Raw genomic sequence first — 19,922 nt, forward strand, 5'->3', positions numbered from 1 at the left:
CACAGATTGACAGAGGTTACAAGTCAGTCCATTCTGACCATATTTAACCAGTGAACTGCTACCAATCAACGCAAAATCATAACTCAGTTTCGGTGCTGTAACTTCAGACTCTCAGTGGAATGTGGCCGTCATACATACACCCTGTATATTGAACGTCTCTGCCTCTTTTGTCATGCTGATGGCCTTGATTACACAGAAGATGAACCCCATATTTTATTAATATGTCCAAAATACAGTGAGACCTCGGACACCCGGACCCCAGATATCCGGAAACCTCGCCTTCCGGTCAATTTTTAGAAAACAACAAAGATCTGACTGTTTTACAACTCATCTGACTCAGCCACCGACAACTGAAATCTTCATCCGACTGCTGTTATTGGACTACGACGCGTTCGGTTCCAAGTGAAATTTAGAGACTATCAATTCTGTTAACATTCATCTGATTTCCCAGCACAGTATGTTTATCTCTTAAATATCCATATTGTAAAATCATTGAGTAGATATCTTTCACAAGATCGCCGTATAAGGTATGAATAAAAGTAACATTAATTAATACTAAACTATACTCCGTTTTACTCAATGAGTGAGTGAGTTAACATTTAACGTCGCATCGGCAATATCTCAACCATATCGTGCGAAATAATTTATACAATATAAAGAGAAAACATTTTGAAGATTAAAACCTGTCGACGATGGGCAGTAAATATACTAGTGAATCACAGATATGACGTTTTACTCAGTAATTATTTACTTTTGCCAAATGTATGTATGGTTTGGGCCTAAATTACCGGATAAACCTGTCCGTCTGCCATTTTGATTTTTTTTCTACAAATTGTCACCTTGGTTTCCTTTTCCTCAAAGAAGTCAAGGAACTTGTGGTAGGATATGCTGTTGCTATGGTGAGGATCTAGCGTCACCATCATTTTCCTGAACTGTTCTTCATCCAAGCGGAACGCAAACTTCTCAATGATACGACGCAGCTCTTTCCGCGTGATCCGCCCATTTCGATTCTGTAGATGAACAAATTTGTATGTACAGTAAACAGATTTCAACACATTTCAATGTCAATACAGTCAGGGACCAGTTTCCCTTAGCTATCATGCAGAATGCCCCTTGCAATGGCTACTGTATCGGAGACCTAGAAATAGTCAGACTACTACAACCTTGAAACCTACCAGAGGGAAGTACCACCTTTAAGTCAACTTGTACGACCAATACAGGCTTGTCGGGTTCAGCTTAAAACTTGAATCCCTTTGTTTAATAAATACACACCTGCCAACCTATCCTGAAATACTTGGGTATACGTGACTTTAGTAAGTCATTAAACAATGGAATCAATGGTTATGTGTAGCCTCAGGGTTTTACATGACGCGTGATTCCTGCATATTTGACGCAACAATTTTGTAAACGACTCTCAAAATATTATCATACGAGTATATTATCATTGCGTGATGCAAGTTTTATTCAGTTCAATAAAATTGATTTGATAAGCAAAAAATGATATTGTTCGATAATAGTTTGACTTTTACAGCGCTGTCAGCTTGTTCCAGAGAACTCAGAGGAGACAGTAATCCTGGCTGTTTGAATTGAACAATGCTGTAGTTTCATTTGTTGGTGTGACATATACAGTTACATACTGAGAGTGATTAACACAAAGAAATATTAAAATTTCCATGACTCCCAAATATTGAAAATGACTCCCATTTTTAAAAGTGTGTAAAACTCTGTAGTCTTGCCTATATACTGAAACATACAGTAAATAGATAGCAAAATAGTTGTTTGTTGTACAAATTCTATTCAATTTAAACATGATACAATCATAAACTTACAACATCAAATTCAAGGAAGGCACTCTTGAAGGAGGAATAGTTACTCTGGACGTGGCGGTACAGCTGGTACCAGATGTCGTCTGCCTCCATCATCTTCTGGGTCTCCATGATGGGGAAGAACCTAAACACCCAATGAATGTCTGACTACCTTGAGTGAGTGAGTGAGTTTTAGTTTTGGGACCGACTAAAAGCTTTTAGCAATATTCCAGCAATATCACTGCAGAGGACAACAGAAAATGGCGTCAACCCTCTGACTACCTGGAGACAATCATCCTGAAATATGATACACTGAAAAGCTGATATGTTGTCAGTGTTTAAAAAGAAATAGGACGTGGTGTTTCTGATTTCTATGAAGACAAAATTTCAAGACTCAAGACTCTAGCTGTCATCCACAACTGCAGAGATAAAATGGCATTCAAGGTATCTTAAAAAAGTAAACTCACTGTCCAGTATAAGTACAATCAATCTCACTTGTGATTAGGTTTGATGGGCAATGTCTGTCCATTTCCAACCATCCATGGATTCTGGAACTTTTCCAAGAAGGCTTCCCAGGATATCTTGTGGCTTCCTTTTACACCGCACCTTGAAATTGACAACATCCGAGGTCAAATCATTCAGTCAGGCCTTCTAATTCTAGGTATGAACCACCAAATATTTAGACAACTCACAAAAATGAACTTAACAGAAAGTTGTAAATGGTGAATAATAATCACCCTAGCACTTCATTAAATTAATAAATTTAAATGATACTACACCATGTTGTTTCAGTTGGATCTTTACCATAACACTGTATTTTGACATGTGGATTGAGTTTTCCTACACAAACAAACATTAGTAAAACTACCAATAAAAGATGTTCATAGCAGTCATTTTGACAATGAAGTCAAACCAATTTAAATAGACGATCCATATTGGTTTATATTCCTCATGCTGTTGGGCAGTCAGGTTTGTCTCGTATTGATCTTAGGTTTGTTTTATTTGTTTTGTTTGTTGTTTAACATTGCGCTCTCAGGGGTGGAAATATTAATTATGTTGTTTATTTAAAAAATCAACAAGAAAACGGACGGTATAGAGGAAAAATTATCAGGGCAAGTGATTTTACATATGCCACCGTACCGGAGTACACTAGCAATTTTAAAGTTATTTCCATCCCTGGCTCTGCAATATTCCAGCTATATTGTGGTGGTCTGTAAATAACTGCATCTGAACAAGACAATCCAGTGATCAACGTCATGAGCAGCGATCTACGCAATTGGGATACGATGACAACCAACTCAGCAAGCCTCACCACCCGATCTCATTAGTCGCCTCTTACGACAAGCATGGGCTGCTGAAGACCTTCATGGTTCATCAGCTCTTAGGAAAGGAATCAAACTGTTAAAAGAGTGAAATTAATGAATATGCCAGGTTCAAGCTGGTTACTATGACAAGGAATAATATGGACATATCACCAGAGCATTGCGGCGACCTACCTCTCCATGAGTTGACTGAACAGCTGGTCAGACATGGGGATGGTGAAGTTGGTGAGAATGGCCTTCAGGTCGTCCAGGGAGATGAACCCATCCAGATGCTTGTCAAATGACATGAAGGCTTTCTTCAGGTTTAAGTAGTTGGTCTTCATCTGCAGCCGTAGGAGAGGATAACAGACACATGATATACACTGATTACAGCTACATCATACATAGACACATGCTATACACTGATTACAGCTACATCATACATACAGACACATGCTATACACTGATTACAGCTACATCATACATAGACACATGCTATACACTGATTACAGCTACATCATACATACAGACACATGCTATACACTGATTACAGCTACATCATACATACAGACACATGCTATACACTGATTACAGCTACATCATACATACAGACACATGCTATACACTGATTACAGCTACATCATACATACACACATGCTATACACTGATTACAGCTACATCATACATAGACACATGCTATACACTGATTACATCTACATAGATACATCATACATAGCTACATCACACATGCTATACACTGATTACAGCTACATCATACATAGACACATGCTATACACTGATTACAGCTACATCATACATAGACACATGCTATACACTGATTACAGCTACATCATACATACAGACACATGCTATACACTGATTACAGCTACATCATACATACAGATTGACACACTCAGTGGGACACTGATTACAGCTACATCACAGTGGAAGACATGGACAGATGACAGTTGGGACAATTGGATCACCTCAGTGGGAGGAGAATTGACAAAGACAGTTTGAGGACAATTGGATCAACTCAGTGGGAGGAGAATTGGACAAAGACAGTTTGAGGACAATTGGATCAACTCAGTGGGAGGAGAATTGGACAAAGACAGTTTGAGGACAATTGGATCAACTCAGTGGGAGGAGAATTAGACAAAGACAGTTTGAGGACAATTGGATCAACTCAGTGGAGGAGAATTGGACAAAGACAGTTTGAGGACAATTGGATCAACTCAGTGAGGAGGAGAATTTGACAAAAGACAGTTTGAGGACAATTGGATCAACTCAGTGGGAGGAGAATTGGACAAAGACAGTTTGAGGACAATTGGATCAACTCAGTGGGAGGAGAATTGGACAAAGACAGTTTGAGGACAATTGAATCAACTCAGTGGGAGGTGGGAGAATTGGACACAAGACAGTTTGAGGACAATTGGATCAACTCAGTGGGAGGAGAATTGGACAAAGACAGTTTGAGGACAATTGGATCAACTCAGTGGGAGAGAATTGGACAAAGACAGTTTGAGGACAATTGGATCAACTCAGTGGGAGGAGAATTGGACAAAGACAGTTTGAGGACAATTGGATCAACTCAGTGGGAGGAGAATTGGACAAAGACAGTTTGAGGACAATTGGATCAACTCAGTGGGGGAGAATTGGACAAAGACAGTTTGAGGACAATTGGATCAACTCAGTGGGGGAGAATTAGACCCAGACAGTTTGAGGACAATTGGATCAATTCAGTGGGAGGAGAACTGGATTGGACAAAAACAGTTTTAGGACAATTGAATCACCTCAGTGGGAGGAGAATTGGACAAAGACAGTTTGAGGACAATTGAATCACCTCAGTGGGGGGAGAATTGGACAAAGACAGTTTGAGGACAATTGGATCACCTCAGTGGGGGGAGAATTTGACAAAGACAGTTTGAGGACAATTGGATCACCTCAGTGGAGGAGAATTGGACAAAAACAGTTTGAGGACAATTGGATCATCTCAGTTGGAGGAGAATTGGACAAGGACAATTTGAGGACAATTGAATCACCTTAGTGGGAGGAGAATTGGACAACGACAACTTGAGGACAATTGAATCAACTCAGTGGGAGGGGAATTAGACAAAGACAGTTTGAGGACAATTGAATCAACTCAGTGGGAGGAGAATCGGACAAAGACAGGTTGAGGACAATTGAATCACCTCAGTGGGAGGAGAATTGGACAAGGACAATTTGAGGACAATTGAATCAACTCAGTGGGAAGAGAATTGGACAAAGACATGTTGAGGACAATTGAATCACCTCAGTGGGAAGAGAATTGGACAAGGACAATTTGAGGACAAATAAATCACCTCAGTGGGGGGGAGAATTGGACAAAGACAGTTTGAGGACAATTGAATCAACTCAGTGAGAGGAGAATTAGACAAAGACAGTTTGAGGACAATTGGATCAACTCAGTGGGAGGAGAACTGGATTGGACAAAAACAGTTTTAGGACAATTGAATCACCTCAGTGGGAGGAGAATTGGACAAAGACAGTTTGAGGACAATTGAATCACCTCAGTGGGGGGAGAATTGGACAAAGACAGTTTGAGGACAATTGGATCACCTCAGTGGGGGGAGAATTTGACAAAGACAGTTTGAGGACAATTGGATCACCTCAGTGGAGGAGAATTGGACAAAAACAGTTTGAGGACAATTGGATCATCTCAGTTGGAGGAGAATTGGACAAGGACAATTTGAGGACAATTGAATCACCTTAGTGGGAGGAGAATTGGACAACGACAACTTGAGGACAATTGAATCAACTCAGTGGGAGGGGAATTAGACAAAGACAGTTTGAGGACAATTGAATCAACTCAGTGGGAGGAGAATCGGACAAAGACAGGTTGAGGACAATTGAATCACCTCAGTGGGAGGAGAATTGGACAAGGACAGTTTGAGGACAAATAAATCACCTCAGTGGGGGGGAGAATTGGACAAAGACAGTTTGAGGACAATTGAATCAACTCAGTGAGAGGAGAATTAGACAAAGACAGTTTGAGGACAATTGGATCAACTCAGTGGGAGGAGAATTGGACAAAGACAGTTTGAGGACAATTGGATCAACTCAGTGGGGGGAGAATTGGACAAAGACAGTTTGAGGACAATTAGATCAACTCAGTGAGAGGAGAATTAGACAAAGACAGTTTGAGGACAATTGGATCAACCCAGTTGGGGGAGAATTGGACAAAGACAGTTTGAGGACAATTGGATCAACTCAGTGGGAGGAGAATTGGACAAAGACAGTTTGAGGACAATTGAATCAACTCAGTGGGAGGAGAATTGGACAAAGACAGTTTGAGGACAATTGGATCAACCCAGTTGGAGGAGAATTGGACAAAGACAGTTTGAGGACAATTGGATCAACTCAATGGGGGGAGAATTGGACAAAGACAGTTTGAGGACAATTGGTTCAACTCAGTGGGAGGAGAATTAGAAGGAGGAGACTAGAAAAAATAAGCTGGAAGAAAATGGAACCAGTAAGATATAGAAGACTTTGTCAAAGGGAAATCTGACAAATTTATTTACAGAAGAATAGGGTAAAATGGTTTGGGCTATTGACTATAATTTTTTATATTTAATTATTGTTATGTAAATTAACAAGTACCAACAAAGCAACTCTTTCACTGCCGTTTCAAAATTAGAATGACTGTTTTATAAGATCAAACAATGTTGTATAAATGTCCCACTGACCCTCTTCCTGAACTCCATCTCAATCTGGGTGAAGGTCATCTGGTTCAGCATCTGCTGGTCTCGCTGCTGCTGGTTCTGGATGTGGAAGTCGGTCAGACCTCCCGCCTGCTGCTTGTCATGGTTGGTCACTGCCGGCCAGGTCAGTGCTGTAAGTCAGTCAATACACAGAGTTGGTCAATCATTGTACTGTAGCTATCTCATCACAACTTTGTTTAGAACACCGATTTCAAGGGAAGTGATCTAAGTTGCTTTAATGCTATCTGTAACTTTGTCAGTCAGATGACATGTCAGCCTTAGATGAAGCTAAGAAATTAACACATGTCCACATGTCCAAGATTTATAATTCTGAAAGTATAAGGGCATAAGCAATCTCAATCACAACAAATGATAATTTTTCATAAATTTATAACTGTTTTTTTTATTGTGAATTATAGAATAGGTCCACAACAATGTGCAATAAGCCCATTTCTGAGTGATATTGCTGGAATATTGCTGAAATTTCTGGTGATATTGTGGAATAAACTTAAACCTCACTCACAACTCACTCACTCACTATCGCTAGTCCCTGAATACATATAATTTTGATAGTAACAAACAAACTCATTTAAACTGAGAAGGAGTCCCAGTAAGTTGGGAGATTCAGGACCCGGGGAAATCTAGACTCAGAGTCCTTCATCAAGGACTTGCAGTAGGACTTCCAAGAAGGGCCTTGCAGTAGGGAAAATAATGTGGTTCAGGGACTGTGACAACGAAAGAGGCAATCAGATGGATCAGGTGGTCAGGCACGGTGACTTGCATGACTGCTTGACTTTGTATCCTGATGGTGTGGATGGTTACTCTCAACATCCATCACTGGATTGTCTAATCCAGACTCCACATTTACAGACTGTCATCATATAGTTTGAATATAACTGAGTGTGGCATTGTGATTTGTTTGTCGTTTAACGCCGCACTCAGCAATATTCCAGCAAAATGCCGGTGGTCTGTAAATACTGGAGTCTGGATCAGACAATCCAGTGACCGACAGCATGAGCAGCAACCTACGCAGTTGGGACACAATGACGTGTGTCATCCAAGTCGGTGAGTGCAGCAATGAAAAACACACACTGAAACAGCAACAGCAACAGCTACACATACCTCCTGGTACCCCCGGGCCAGGCTTACTGTTAGGCCTCTGAGGTGTGACTCCCAGTCTCTGTAGGAACTCCTTGTAGTTCACTGTCCCGGTGTGGTGGAAGTCATACCTCTGCCACAGTCTAAAAGACACATGGATTGATGTCGTCAGTCATATTGGATGCATCATAATCATAAAATACAGATAAACACCACAGTGTCAAACTTTGATAAGTGAAACTTATAATTGTATGGAATCAAACTGAAAGCTAGACTGGTAGCAAGGGGTTTTGAAGATGGAGCTTCAAAAGTAGTGCAGTCAGATTCACCAACATGTGCAGGAGAAGCCTTGAAAATGATACTTGCTGTGATGGTCAACAAGCAATGGACACCTCATGCTATGGATATCAAGACTGCCTTCCTACAGGGGGCAATCATAGACAGGGACGTGTTTGTTAGACCTCAGAAAGAAGTAAACATGAGAGGAAAGGTCTGGAAACTCAACAAGTGTGTATATGGATTGAATGATGCTTCACTGCAGTGGTATTTCCGTGTGAGAGAAGTGATGAAGGAACTTGGTGCAGTCGTGTCAAAGGTTGACCCAGCAGTGTTCATATGGTGCAGTGATGGAATTGAAGGTGTGCTTGCATCACATGTTGATGACTTCATATGGGGTGGAAACAGCAGATTCATTGAAATTATACAGCAAATGAGAACAATTCTTGATGTTGGGAATGAGGAGATAAAAGCTTTCAGATATCTAGGTATGCATCTTGAGTCAGATGAGGATCAAGTCTTGCTACAACAGAGTGGATACAGTGACAAACTTGCCTTTATCAATATTGACAAGGCTAGAGCAACTGACAAGCAACAACCAGTCTCAGAAGAAGAAAGAAAGGTAATGAGGTCTCGGTTAGGGCAAATACTCTGGTTGGCTCATCATACTCGTCCAGATATTTTGTTCGAAACAAGTCGGTTATCAAGTTGTATAAAATCTGCAGTTGTGGCCAATCTCCTTGAAGTGAACAAGGTCATAAAACAGATTAAAAGTGAGAATGTTGTTTTGAGATATAGGAAGCTAGATGGAAAACTGAAACTGCTGACATACTCTGATGCCTCCTTAGGAAATCTACAAAATGGAGGGAGTCAGGGATCATATGTGATCATCTTGATGAATGAACAAGCACAGGTGTTGCCAGTATGCTGGAGTTCAAAGAAACTGTGCGCAGTACTCTTGCAGCAGAGACCTTAGCAATGGCAGATGCAATTGACACAGCAGTATATATGTCAACATTGTATGCTGAAGTTGTACCTGGAAAAGGTGAGCAATCAGAAATGTTGTCGATTCTGTGTTTGACAGACTGTATGTCAGTATGGGAAGCTGTTCATTCCAATACATCTGTGACCCAGAAGAGATTAAGAGTGGAGATAGCTGGCATCAAGAAACTTTAAGATGAGGGGATGGTTCAGATTAAATGGCTGACTGCATGACAAAGAAAGGAGCTTCACCAGTTCGGCTTTGCAAGCTCTACAAGATGGCTATATTAATATAGTGACATAGAGGCTGTGAAGAAACTGTGAAACTGTTTTCTAAACAGTAAGTGAAGAGACTACAGTGTTGTGATATAGTGACTGTAAAATAACAGTATATATAAATCACTGAAGAGAATGTTGTCATGAGAACAGTGACTGTGGATGTCTATACCAAGATGAGGACTTTTATCATGTGTATTTAAAAAAAAAAAACAAAAAAACGTGTTTTAAGCAGTTTTAATAAATTTCAAATTTAAAAAAAAAAATAGTTGAGATTGTAAATCGTTTCGAGACTATCTCGATTATCACGAGAAGTGAGCGAGAGTATGCGAGAGGAAGCCTTATTTGTTTCGGGGATCAGTGCACCGTGGAAGTGTGGAAAACCACGTGTGAGATTGGAAGATTAAAAAGAAGAATCTTAACCACCAGAATTGTGTTGTCTGTCAAAATCCATTTTGATGTCTGATGTCAGGCTGGAGTTTTAGCTTATTTCATACACTGCTATACACTAAAGAACAGATAATTGACTCGCTGAACACTAAATACAGAGAGAAACATGCTAGTGTCCCATCAAAGAAAGAAAAAGATATAAAAGTAGACAACTGTTTTTCATTTCTGACCAATCCTGAAAATATTTGACCAAATCTGAACCTATACATGGTGATTTAAATAGACTCACATTCTACCTGAGAGACTTTAGCCTTTCAATACACAATAGAACATAAATTGACTTGGGGAACACTAAATAAAGAGAAACACAAGCCATTGTCCCGTCAAAAGTGTAAAAGCTCTATCACCAAGATCGGTGTTACGGAGATAAATACAGTGTGTATAGCAATTCTCAGTTTGGGGTGAAGGTAAAGGTCACACAGAAAGCGATACTGACAAACAATTGAAGAACCACAATGGAGTCAATCAACCGTGTCACCACGGCAACCAACAGGAGATTTGTTTACGTTACAGGAAACCTGTGATATCAATAAAACAAATGAACAGGAAAGCCTAAGGAATATATCAGTGATTGTGAAATGTACAGTTACTCACATGGTAACAGACTCCATATACCAACACTGAACAGAGTGAATCTATCTCAGTCAAACAAGAGAAAATTGCTTTGTCAGTGAAGACGTCAAATTTGCAATAAAACTTCACAATACAAGATTATTTATTTGTTTTTGCTAGGCTCTATCTTATAAACAGGGATTAAGATTACCGTGTGTATTTGTCTTGTATACAGAGCAATCAGCTGTGCTATCTACCAGTGATTTAGTTAAAATATACCCAATAATATAACGAGATGAATTTTGATGCAGTGATCGGGAATATATAGTATCTCAAACTATTATTTTACTAAGAGAAATATATTCTTGCATTCTGTCATTATTTGCAGGTTTTGCTCTATAAATGTATAATATTTATAATGATAACTAAGGTTATGTGACAGCACTTGGGAGTATTGCTAGATAGTTTTTATGCATGGAACAATTTGACCTGTCACTGATGAGGTTTCCCAGGATCTCTCTATTTCCAGCAACGTATATAATTTGTCGTAAAGCTACAACAAATATGACTTTTGGAGAAACAAATTATATAGTATATGTATCCATTTTCTGTCAACTACACTTCATTTCCAGGCGTGAGTAGATGCAATGGGTGTGTGTGTGGTGTGGTGTGGTGTGGTGGGTGTGGTGTGGTGTGTGTGGTGTGGGTGGTGTGGTGTGTGGGTGGTGTGGGTGGTGTTGGTGTTGTGGGGTGTTGGTGGTTTTTTATCTGTGGATGGACCTTTGAGGATGTATCAGATTATTGCTTGGTTAATGAAAAATGTCTCACTTGTCAAATTGCTGGTCTGTGAACTTGAAGCAGTAGTTCTCCAGCACCCGCCGTAGTTCATGCCGCTGGACCTTGCCGTCCATGTTGTAGTCAAACAACTGCATGGCCTTGATCACAGCCTTCAAGTTGCCACTCAGCTGCACATTTTAAACAGCCAACATTCAATAATTGATTAAACTGAATATACAGAGGAAATATGTGCCAATCACAACCAACCCACTGCAAATATTGAACAAAGACTGATGACGTTTTCAAAAATATTTTTACCACATTAACACTGGTTCATTCTAGAATATTCTGTAAGATAACAACAAGTGAATTAAGCTTGTTGTTCAATATTCTCAGGCATTTCATTTTTTTTTATTCCGTTTTCAAATCATTGACTTCCAACAGAGTTCCTTAAGCTACACAGTTTTACTTTCATCATTCCTTGCTTTCAACATTCAGAATTATCTCCATGTTGTCTTTCAACACATATTTATTCTCTCCTATGACATGATGCATGATTTCATGTACTTGTGTTTGTACAAACACTAAACTATATTACGGCCTTGCTTTACATTTTAATATAAGTAAACTTGAAAATGTTTACGAGATCATTTATCCTGACATATCAATTTGTCAGTATCAGATACTATGTTGACATTTTTCTTATATAACAACTGACCACCAATCACATTGCACTAACAATCTGTAAAACAGGAAACAAGGGGAATAACTCCAACCTCCCAAGAGGAGATAACTCTCACCTTCTCTCTGACCATCCTTTCGACCACATCCATGTTGATCTCTTTAGTGGGAGGCTGATGGACAAACCTGTTGAACAAACAAAATATATACATTCTAAAAGGCTTTTGGTTTCTTTTTATTACCTAATCATTCAATTTTTCATTTATTGCTAATCTTAAAGGACAATGTTACACACACTCAGATAAACCTGAATCTTATATTGGATACAAACATAAATATACAGAAAACACTAAATAATGCAGCATCTTGCTTGACAGGATCGATGCTCATGCTGTTGATCACTGGATTGTCAGGTCCAGACTCCATTATTTACAGACCGCTGCCATATAGCTGGAATATTGCTGAGTGTGGTGTAAAACTAAACTCACTCACTCACTCTTACTTGACAGTAACAAAAGAACAAAGTTACATAAGATTCATTAGATCAAGAGAGGCATAATTTAAACAGGGTCATAACGCCAGCCCATTATGACATAAGTGTACTTCATCACAGGAGAAAATATGGTCTGACCCTTTGAACTTTAAAAAATACTGTGTTTCTACACTGCCACTCTTAATTCAGCACAGGTGTTGGAGTTTGCTCGTCATGGTGAATTCCCAGGTTTGATTCCCTATATGGGTGACAGATGTGTGAAACGGGATCGGGTGGTCAGGCTCGATGACTTGGTAGCATGACACATGTCATCATATCCCAATTGCATAGATCGATACTCATGCTGTTGATCACTGGATTGTCTGGTCCAGACTCCATTATTTACAGACTGCAGCCATATAGCTTGAATATTGCTGAGTGTGGTGTAAAACTAAACTCACTCACTCACTCATAATATTGCTGGAATATTGTTAAAAGTATAACATGGTATATGTGAGTATATGTTTCTTATGTGATCTTATGTTTAACTGTTGGCAGATGAAGGCAACAACTCTGCCCAGTCCCATTGTCTTTAGACAAACAAAATATTTTAACAAACTGTAACAATTTTAAAACAAAACACACAACTACAGGCACAAGAGTTTCCCAGTTTTCACCCATGTGTTCACCAAGCATCTACCTATGTTTTTCAGAGTTAGATCACAAACATCATTTAAGAAACTGCATAAAGACGTAAAAAAAACAATAAATTCTCATGAAATAACATGTTTGTTGAATCTCATGACATTTTCACGTACAGCTGCATGCATCATGTCTCTTGCTGAGTTAAACATGTCAACAAGACAAGAAAGACAATGCTCTATATTTATTCCAGTTATCGAAGATAACAGTGAATGAATTTTAGCAATATTCCAGCAATATCATGGCGGTGTACACCAGAAATGGGCTTCACACTTTGTAACCATGTGGGGAATCGCAACCGGTGTAACAGGCCGGGGAAACTTCGGCCGAGGCCTAGGACAAACTCTCTTTCCCCCACCCCAAGGCTTAATCTTCCTCGGGGAAAGTTTGTCCTAGGCCATACTTTCCCCACACTTGAATCAACTTTAATGGATACTTCTCTGTCACTGGAGATACCAATACTGTATTAATGGGACACTAAATCCGGAAATATATTTAAGGAATAATTGTGAGGAAAATGGATGATTTCTTTCAATTCAATACTAAACAATTAAGGGTGAAACATCAACCTGATTGTTATGTATGTAGTAGACCCTTTAGCTTAACAGAAAATTAAAGAAAATAGTTTTGTATTAATATGTATCTCTATGACATGAGTACTAAAATATAAACAACCACTGGTAAAAGTAATTATGTCTGACCCAACACAATTCCCTAATTCAAAATTATTAAAAATAATTTAACATTACAAAATTTATCTTTACTTTATTATATATTATATCATTACTATTGTTTTATGTTATCATTTACTTATTTTTATATTTCAATAATTTACTTATCCCCACTTATTCCAAATTGGCTTATCTCAAAATCAGTACTATATTCGAAACTTTAACTATATACCCAGTTTTTACTTGAATGTCCATATCCATTCAAAATCTTATTCCCTCACTCATGGCTTTAAATATGGTAACCACGTCTGCGACATCAACTTAACAGTTGGAAGCAGACATAAACATCAACACAATATCTATATCAAATGCTGTGTCATCTATCATTCCCCTATAGTGCCTTATTCTAGGTTCAAAAGACAAGGTTTGATAAGGGCAGAGATGCCAACCCTAACATTGTACTCACCTAAATCAGTAGTAAGTATCCACATATAGCTTGATACTGAATAAAAATATGGTTCAAATTTATTGTGTATGGTACGTGCTATTTTATAATCTAATATAATGAAATTTTTTTTTACAAAATTTTTATATTTTCACTGCTATCGTAGTTGTGTATTTTGTGTAATTTTTGGTAACAAATACGATCGTATGGGTTGGCATCTCTGTAAGGGGTATACATGGATATCTGAAACATATTTCATTCACCCAACGTGATTATGGATTAGACAACAAGCTTATGTGAATAATGTTTCATTACATTTATACATAAATACAACAAATATGAGATAATAAACAGCATGATAAGAGAGCAAGCAACCTGTGTATATTACGTCTTATTTACCCATCAAATGTGTGACTGAATTTTTACATCTTATGGTGACATGATTTGGACAGATGAAGAACTAATGCAATGTGTCTTCATAGGAATGGCGACTGGAGCAGGGCCAGAATCTCCCACTTTTGATATAAGAACAAGGGTGGGCGAGAAGTAGCCTAGCTAGGCCAGAATCCCCCCCCTCCCTTTCATAGAACACGGAACAAAATATCCTAGTTTAAACAGGGGGGAAACTTTGGCCTAGGGGGGTGGGGGAACTTTAGCCTAGCCCAAACTTTCCCCGGGGTTAAAATATCCTAGGACAAAACTTCCCTGGGGAAAGTTTAGACCTGGGGAAGAAATTCTACTACATCGGGTCTTCGGTATGACGAGGGCATGCTTTAACGACTTGGCTACCCCACCGCTCCGAAGATAACTGTGATGTGGCAGGAATGTGAATATGGTAAGGATGTCATACCGCTGCTGGCCACTCATCCACTTCTCCCTGCTGCCGTTGCCGCCACTGTCTTTCCCGTGGAACTTCTCCAGGAAGTCTTGATAGCGCACAGTTCCATTGGGGTTACGCTGCACCTGTAACGATGAAAGCCTTATTTGGTTGCAGCTTTGAAGCAGTGGCATACACTCGGAGGATAAAGTCACAAATTGGACTCCCGTCATTCTTCCTTAGAGGCCATTTTACACAATATTTATAACTCTTTCAACACCAGTCAACCAGAGGCTTTTATTGCCATGACACCGAGTTCCCAGAGACTCTGAGGTCATAGATGGAGCCTATGTTTATCAAGGAAAATATCAGCTTGTAAAACATTATTGCTACTACATATCATACACCATTTGAAAGGTCTAATCCTACTGTTTATAAATATGAATTTATTTTTCATCATTTAATTCAAATAATCCAACTACAACGCAATTAACTTAATTTTTAATGAAAATGCAAGCTTAAAAATGTATAATGTCAAGACAAACCACGAAGGGAGCAAAAAATGCGGCAATTCTTTTCCATTTGTAACATGTCATAATATCCCCTTACCTTTTTCTTCTACATTTTCATTTTTACGTAATCGGAAAATTATTTTAAAAAAGATTTCTCAAATAATATGTATGGTCGTCTATTACCCGATATCAGTGACTTTCCGCTCAGTAACATGATACAACAGCGGGAAATACCTCGGTTTTCGAGGCTTCATATGAATAACATGTGAGGCGATTCGTTTGATGGCAGGTATTGTTTGAAAGCTCTGAACATCAACAATATCACTATACCCTTGCCAAGAGTATTTTCACAGTTGTAAGAAGTGATTTTATTGGATAAAAAAAAAATTGGTTTCTAATGACGCTTTTTCGCCACAGTCTGATATAAGCATCGTGATTGGTCAAAATCGTACACGTGACCTAAGGCAGCCAATCATATTACAGCAATGGATACCGTCCTCGTAAACGAAAACTAATGATTCAGACGAAAGTTTTGGGTACAATCACGCTATTCTGAACGTGTTACGCAATAAATCACCACCTATACATATATTATGGAACTAAGTGGGGCTAGAATGCACTTTACCGGTGCAGCCGTCTCCCTTCACTTGCACCTTTAGAGTCAAACAACCCTTTATCCCCTTGATCCTTAGGGTTAGGTATGGGCCCCTTTATGATCCTTAGGGTTAGGGTTAGGGTTATGGCACCTTTTACGATCATTAGGGTTAGGGAACCCGGGAAAAAGTGCGACCGGTAAACTGCAGTACTCCCCTAAGTGGACGTATCGTGCTAGGTTATGACCTGTGACAAAAATGCTTCATGCATATATTTTAGCATTAAACATCGTGTCCGAGTGTGAAGTTCGAGGTGACGAAAGCCGAGATGTCACTTGAATTACAATACACGATCGCTCAAAAGATGGAAATAGTAAGTTATAATGTACGTTTGACAACTTTATGAGTACTGTTGTGGATTTTATTCTTCAGTTTATTCAGTTTGTTTAATTATTTTCTCGAAACATCGTTACTTTGCTCTTTGACAACTTTGCTGTGGACACTTGCCGAAGCATGTGTCTGAGAATTATTTTTTTTCAATAACATTGCGAAAAATAGTTTATAATTCTCATCCTGTCGATAATATATGGTCATTTGAAATTTAATAAGTGTTTTCAGACATTGTGAAAAGTGATAGATTTGATGAAAGAATCATATGTTAGTTAGGTTCCTAAAATTATAGATCATTTTGATGCGACTACTGCTTGGCTGGTTTACCAGCCTACGGTGTCTGGGGACTCGTGACATCTTAGCCGGTTTTCCGGGTTAAACAGGAGAGGTAGATAAGTATTATCTATCTATTAGTGACATACATGTGTAATTATCACTGAGAGAGACATACCGGTAGCTTGTTTTCATGTGTTCTTCAATGCTGAAGAGTTTACATGTCAAGCTACCCGTGAAGATCCAGATTAGAATTGATCTTCAGGAACCCATGCTTGTCGTAAGAGGCAACTAACAGGATCGGGTGGTCAGGCTTGCTGACTTGGTTGACACATGTCATCGATTCCCAAATGCGTAGATCAATGCTCATGCTGATGATCACTGGATTGTCTGGTCCAGACTCAATTATTTACAGACAGCTGTTGGAATATTGCTGAGTGCGGTGTAAAACTAAACTCACTCACTCACATGTCAAGCTTTGATTCAAATAGACGTAAGCATAGGTAGACAAGTACACACAAACAAGGTAAAATGGAGACTTTAGGTAATATTGGTTAGCATTACCATATGATTGGATTATGCAACTTTCTGGTACTGAAGTTCACAGACGTCAGTGAGTTTGTGTATTCCAGCAAAATATCCGGCTGGGGACACCACAAATGGGCTTCCTACATTATATCCATGTGGGGAATCAAACCTGAGCCGTCAGTGTGACGAGTGAATGCTGGGCTACTCAACCAACCCGAAACTCTTCAGACAGAATTATGGCACCTTAGACCATGGAGCCAGTGGGACCAGCAGTACAAAGGAACCAGAACTAATGTAATGAATCACATGAGATTCAGAAAACACACCTTGACTAGAACTGCTTCATACTGTTCTGATGTGAGAGGGAAGCAGAACGACTCCAGAACCCGCCGGAACTCTCCCTTGGTTATGCTCAAGTTCTGGTCCACATCATACGTCTGGAAGGCCTGTAACAATCGAACAATCTGGTAAACAGTGTTTAAATATAAAATAAGATTCATAATCATATAATGCTTCATATTCCAAAACAGACAAATAGATTTTACTGCACACTGAACAGCATTTCAGTGGCATCATGGAGTATCTGCTGAATAAGGTAGGAACCTTAGTTACCATTGCTTACTGTGGAAATATAGGTTTGGTCCTGACAGATTATAATGTGGCTGAACCCAAGACCAGCAGATTCTGTCTTAGCTAAGGGACATAACTCTACTTAATGAATGGCAGCCCCCTTGACCACTGGGAGTGTTTTACTTGGAACTTGTTTGTTGTTTATCGAAGTGCGACACCCAAAATGGAATGTATCCAAGACACACAGTTGCCTAACTAGTATTATTTTGCCAAGGCCACTTACAGCACTGTCATTAGCTATTGTTCGAAATGTATTGCTTTTTTGCTTTAAAGAAAATATTATTTGAATGTTTGAACTATAGCAATCACATGACATGTTTGTTATCTTAATTTCTTGATATTGAACATAAAGTATTCATGACTTAATATTCATATTCATTAGGCCAGACATTTTTTATTTCTTGTTTAACAGATCCGCCTGTCGCATTTTTTCAATAATAAAAATAATTATTCCCGCTCAAAAAATAAAATGTTTTTATTGGCCAAAAATGTAAACATACAAGAAATTTTGTTTTTAGATTGTTTTTTGCCCCATATACAATTCATAAATTGCCAAAAGTAGCATATTTTGAGTATTAAAATAGAAGAATTATTACTTTGACTGGTGATTTTATTGTTTTTTGGTTTTTTTCCCTCCTGCCTTTTAAGGTTTTCTGAGGACAAAAATCCATAAAACAAGAAATAAAATTGGTCTGGCCTTACTATAGTTTTTCACAATAGTTTTCCTCCACACAAACCCCACAGGATAAGATCATTTTTGTAGAAACTTCATCTCATTATCTCAAAGACTGATAAGATCAGTATATCCAAGTGTCCAGAATTGTATATAGTGTAACTATGTAGGAGATAGTTGTATCTCCAGTAGTATCTACCTGCTTGAGACTGTCGAACTTGAGTCTGACTTTCTCCCGGAGCTGAGCCTCAATCTCAATACTGGACATTGCCGCATTGCCCGTTTTGGCTTTGACAGGATAATCTCCCCCTGAAAGAGACATTGAATGCATGCATATCATAAAAGCATATCATTTTTTAAAATGATAGTCTATCATATAAGAGATCTTTTCACATGGATGTTATAAGGGGGCATTGTGGGCGAGCTGGCTAAGGCGCCAGGCAAGTGATCCAGCGGGCATGATGTGCCGGGATGGAACCCGCCAGTGACCGGGTGTAAAAACCTTGGAGTCAACTTTGTGTACAGTTACAACCCCTAGTGTACAGTACACAACCCTGTGCACGAATCCGTTGGTATATGACCAGATGGTGGCCACATGAATATGTGCAAACACCTTAGTTGCAGGTACAGCAACATGCAGTAAACTTGGACAAAGTACTGTGACTATGTGTCCCAGTCCACCCAGCTGCGAATGGGTACCTCGTAAGGATGGGAAAGTCACAGCATGCCTAGTGGCAGCAAGAGTTGTATGATCCCTAGGGAGTTCAGATTGATAATAAGATGTGCTGTTGAGATTGACATCAAATGATCGGGGGAAAATACCAGCGCCTTGAACATGCACTAGTGCGTGGATATGTGCCTATATAAATATCCAACAATAATAATAATAATAATTAACCAGTCAGATAATCTCAGCCTCCTGTGAAGATTGGCCAGAACTGGTCTTCATCAACCCATGCTTATCATATGACTAACGGGATCGGATAGTCGGGCTCGCTGACTTGGTTAACGCATGTCATCATATCCCAGTTGTGTAGATCGATGTTCATGATGTTGATCACTGGATTGTCTGGCTTGATTATTTACAGACCGCCACCATATTGACAAATTGCTGAGTGCGGTGTTAAACAATAAACAAAAAACATCAAGATCTGATAAGAAAGCAAATGAGGACCTACTTGCTCAGAAGTGGTTGTCTAACAGTCGCAATACATTTACAAAGAGTTTTCTCACAAAGAGTACAAGCAAGAGATTGCGTAAAATACATAGAAGCAAATTA

General features: G+C 39.0%; 1 protein-coding gene across 1 annotated transcript in view; it reads right to left on the reverse strand.

Annotated features, from left to right (window-relative positions):
- LOC124274836 (EF-hand calcium-binding domain-containing protein 6-like) overlaps positions 1–19,922 on the reverse strand; it is a 67,430-nt gene that overhangs the window by 39,645 nt on the left and 7,863 nt on the right. The window contains exons 3-13 of the mRNA XM_046710199.1: positions 18,843–18,952; positions 17,667–17,786; positions 15,078–15,190; positions 12,057–12,123; positions 11,308–11,444; positions 7,969–8,087; positions 6,832–6,977; positions 3,302–3,450; positions 2,301–2,411; positions 1,830–1,950; positions 840–1,010 (exon numbers count right to left, since the gene is read on the reverse strand). Of these exons, the coding sequence (XP_046566155.1) occupies positions 840–1,010; positions 1,830–1,950; positions 2,301–2,411; positions 3,302–3,450; positions 6,832–6,977; positions 7,969–8,087; positions 11,308–11,444; positions 12,057–12,123; positions 15,078–15,190; positions 17,667–17,786; positions 18,843–18,952 (1,364 nt within the window). The remainder of the gene's footprint in view (positions 1–839; positions 1,011–1,829; positions 1,951–2,300; positions 2,412–3,301; positions 3,451–6,831; positions 6,978–7,968; positions 8,088–11,307; positions 11,445–12,056; positions 12,124–15,077; positions 15,191–17,666; positions 17,787–18,842; positions 18,953–19,922) is intronic.

Source organism: Haliotis rubra, unplaced genomic scaffold (assembly GCF_003918875.1).
Source record: "Haliotis rubra isolate DU_JTF1 unplaced genomic scaffold, ASM391887v1 Scf195, whole genome shotgun sequence".
NCBI classification, from domain to species: Eukaryota; Metazoa; Mollusca; class Gastropoda; order Lepetellida; family Haliotidae; genus Haliotis; species Haliotis rubra.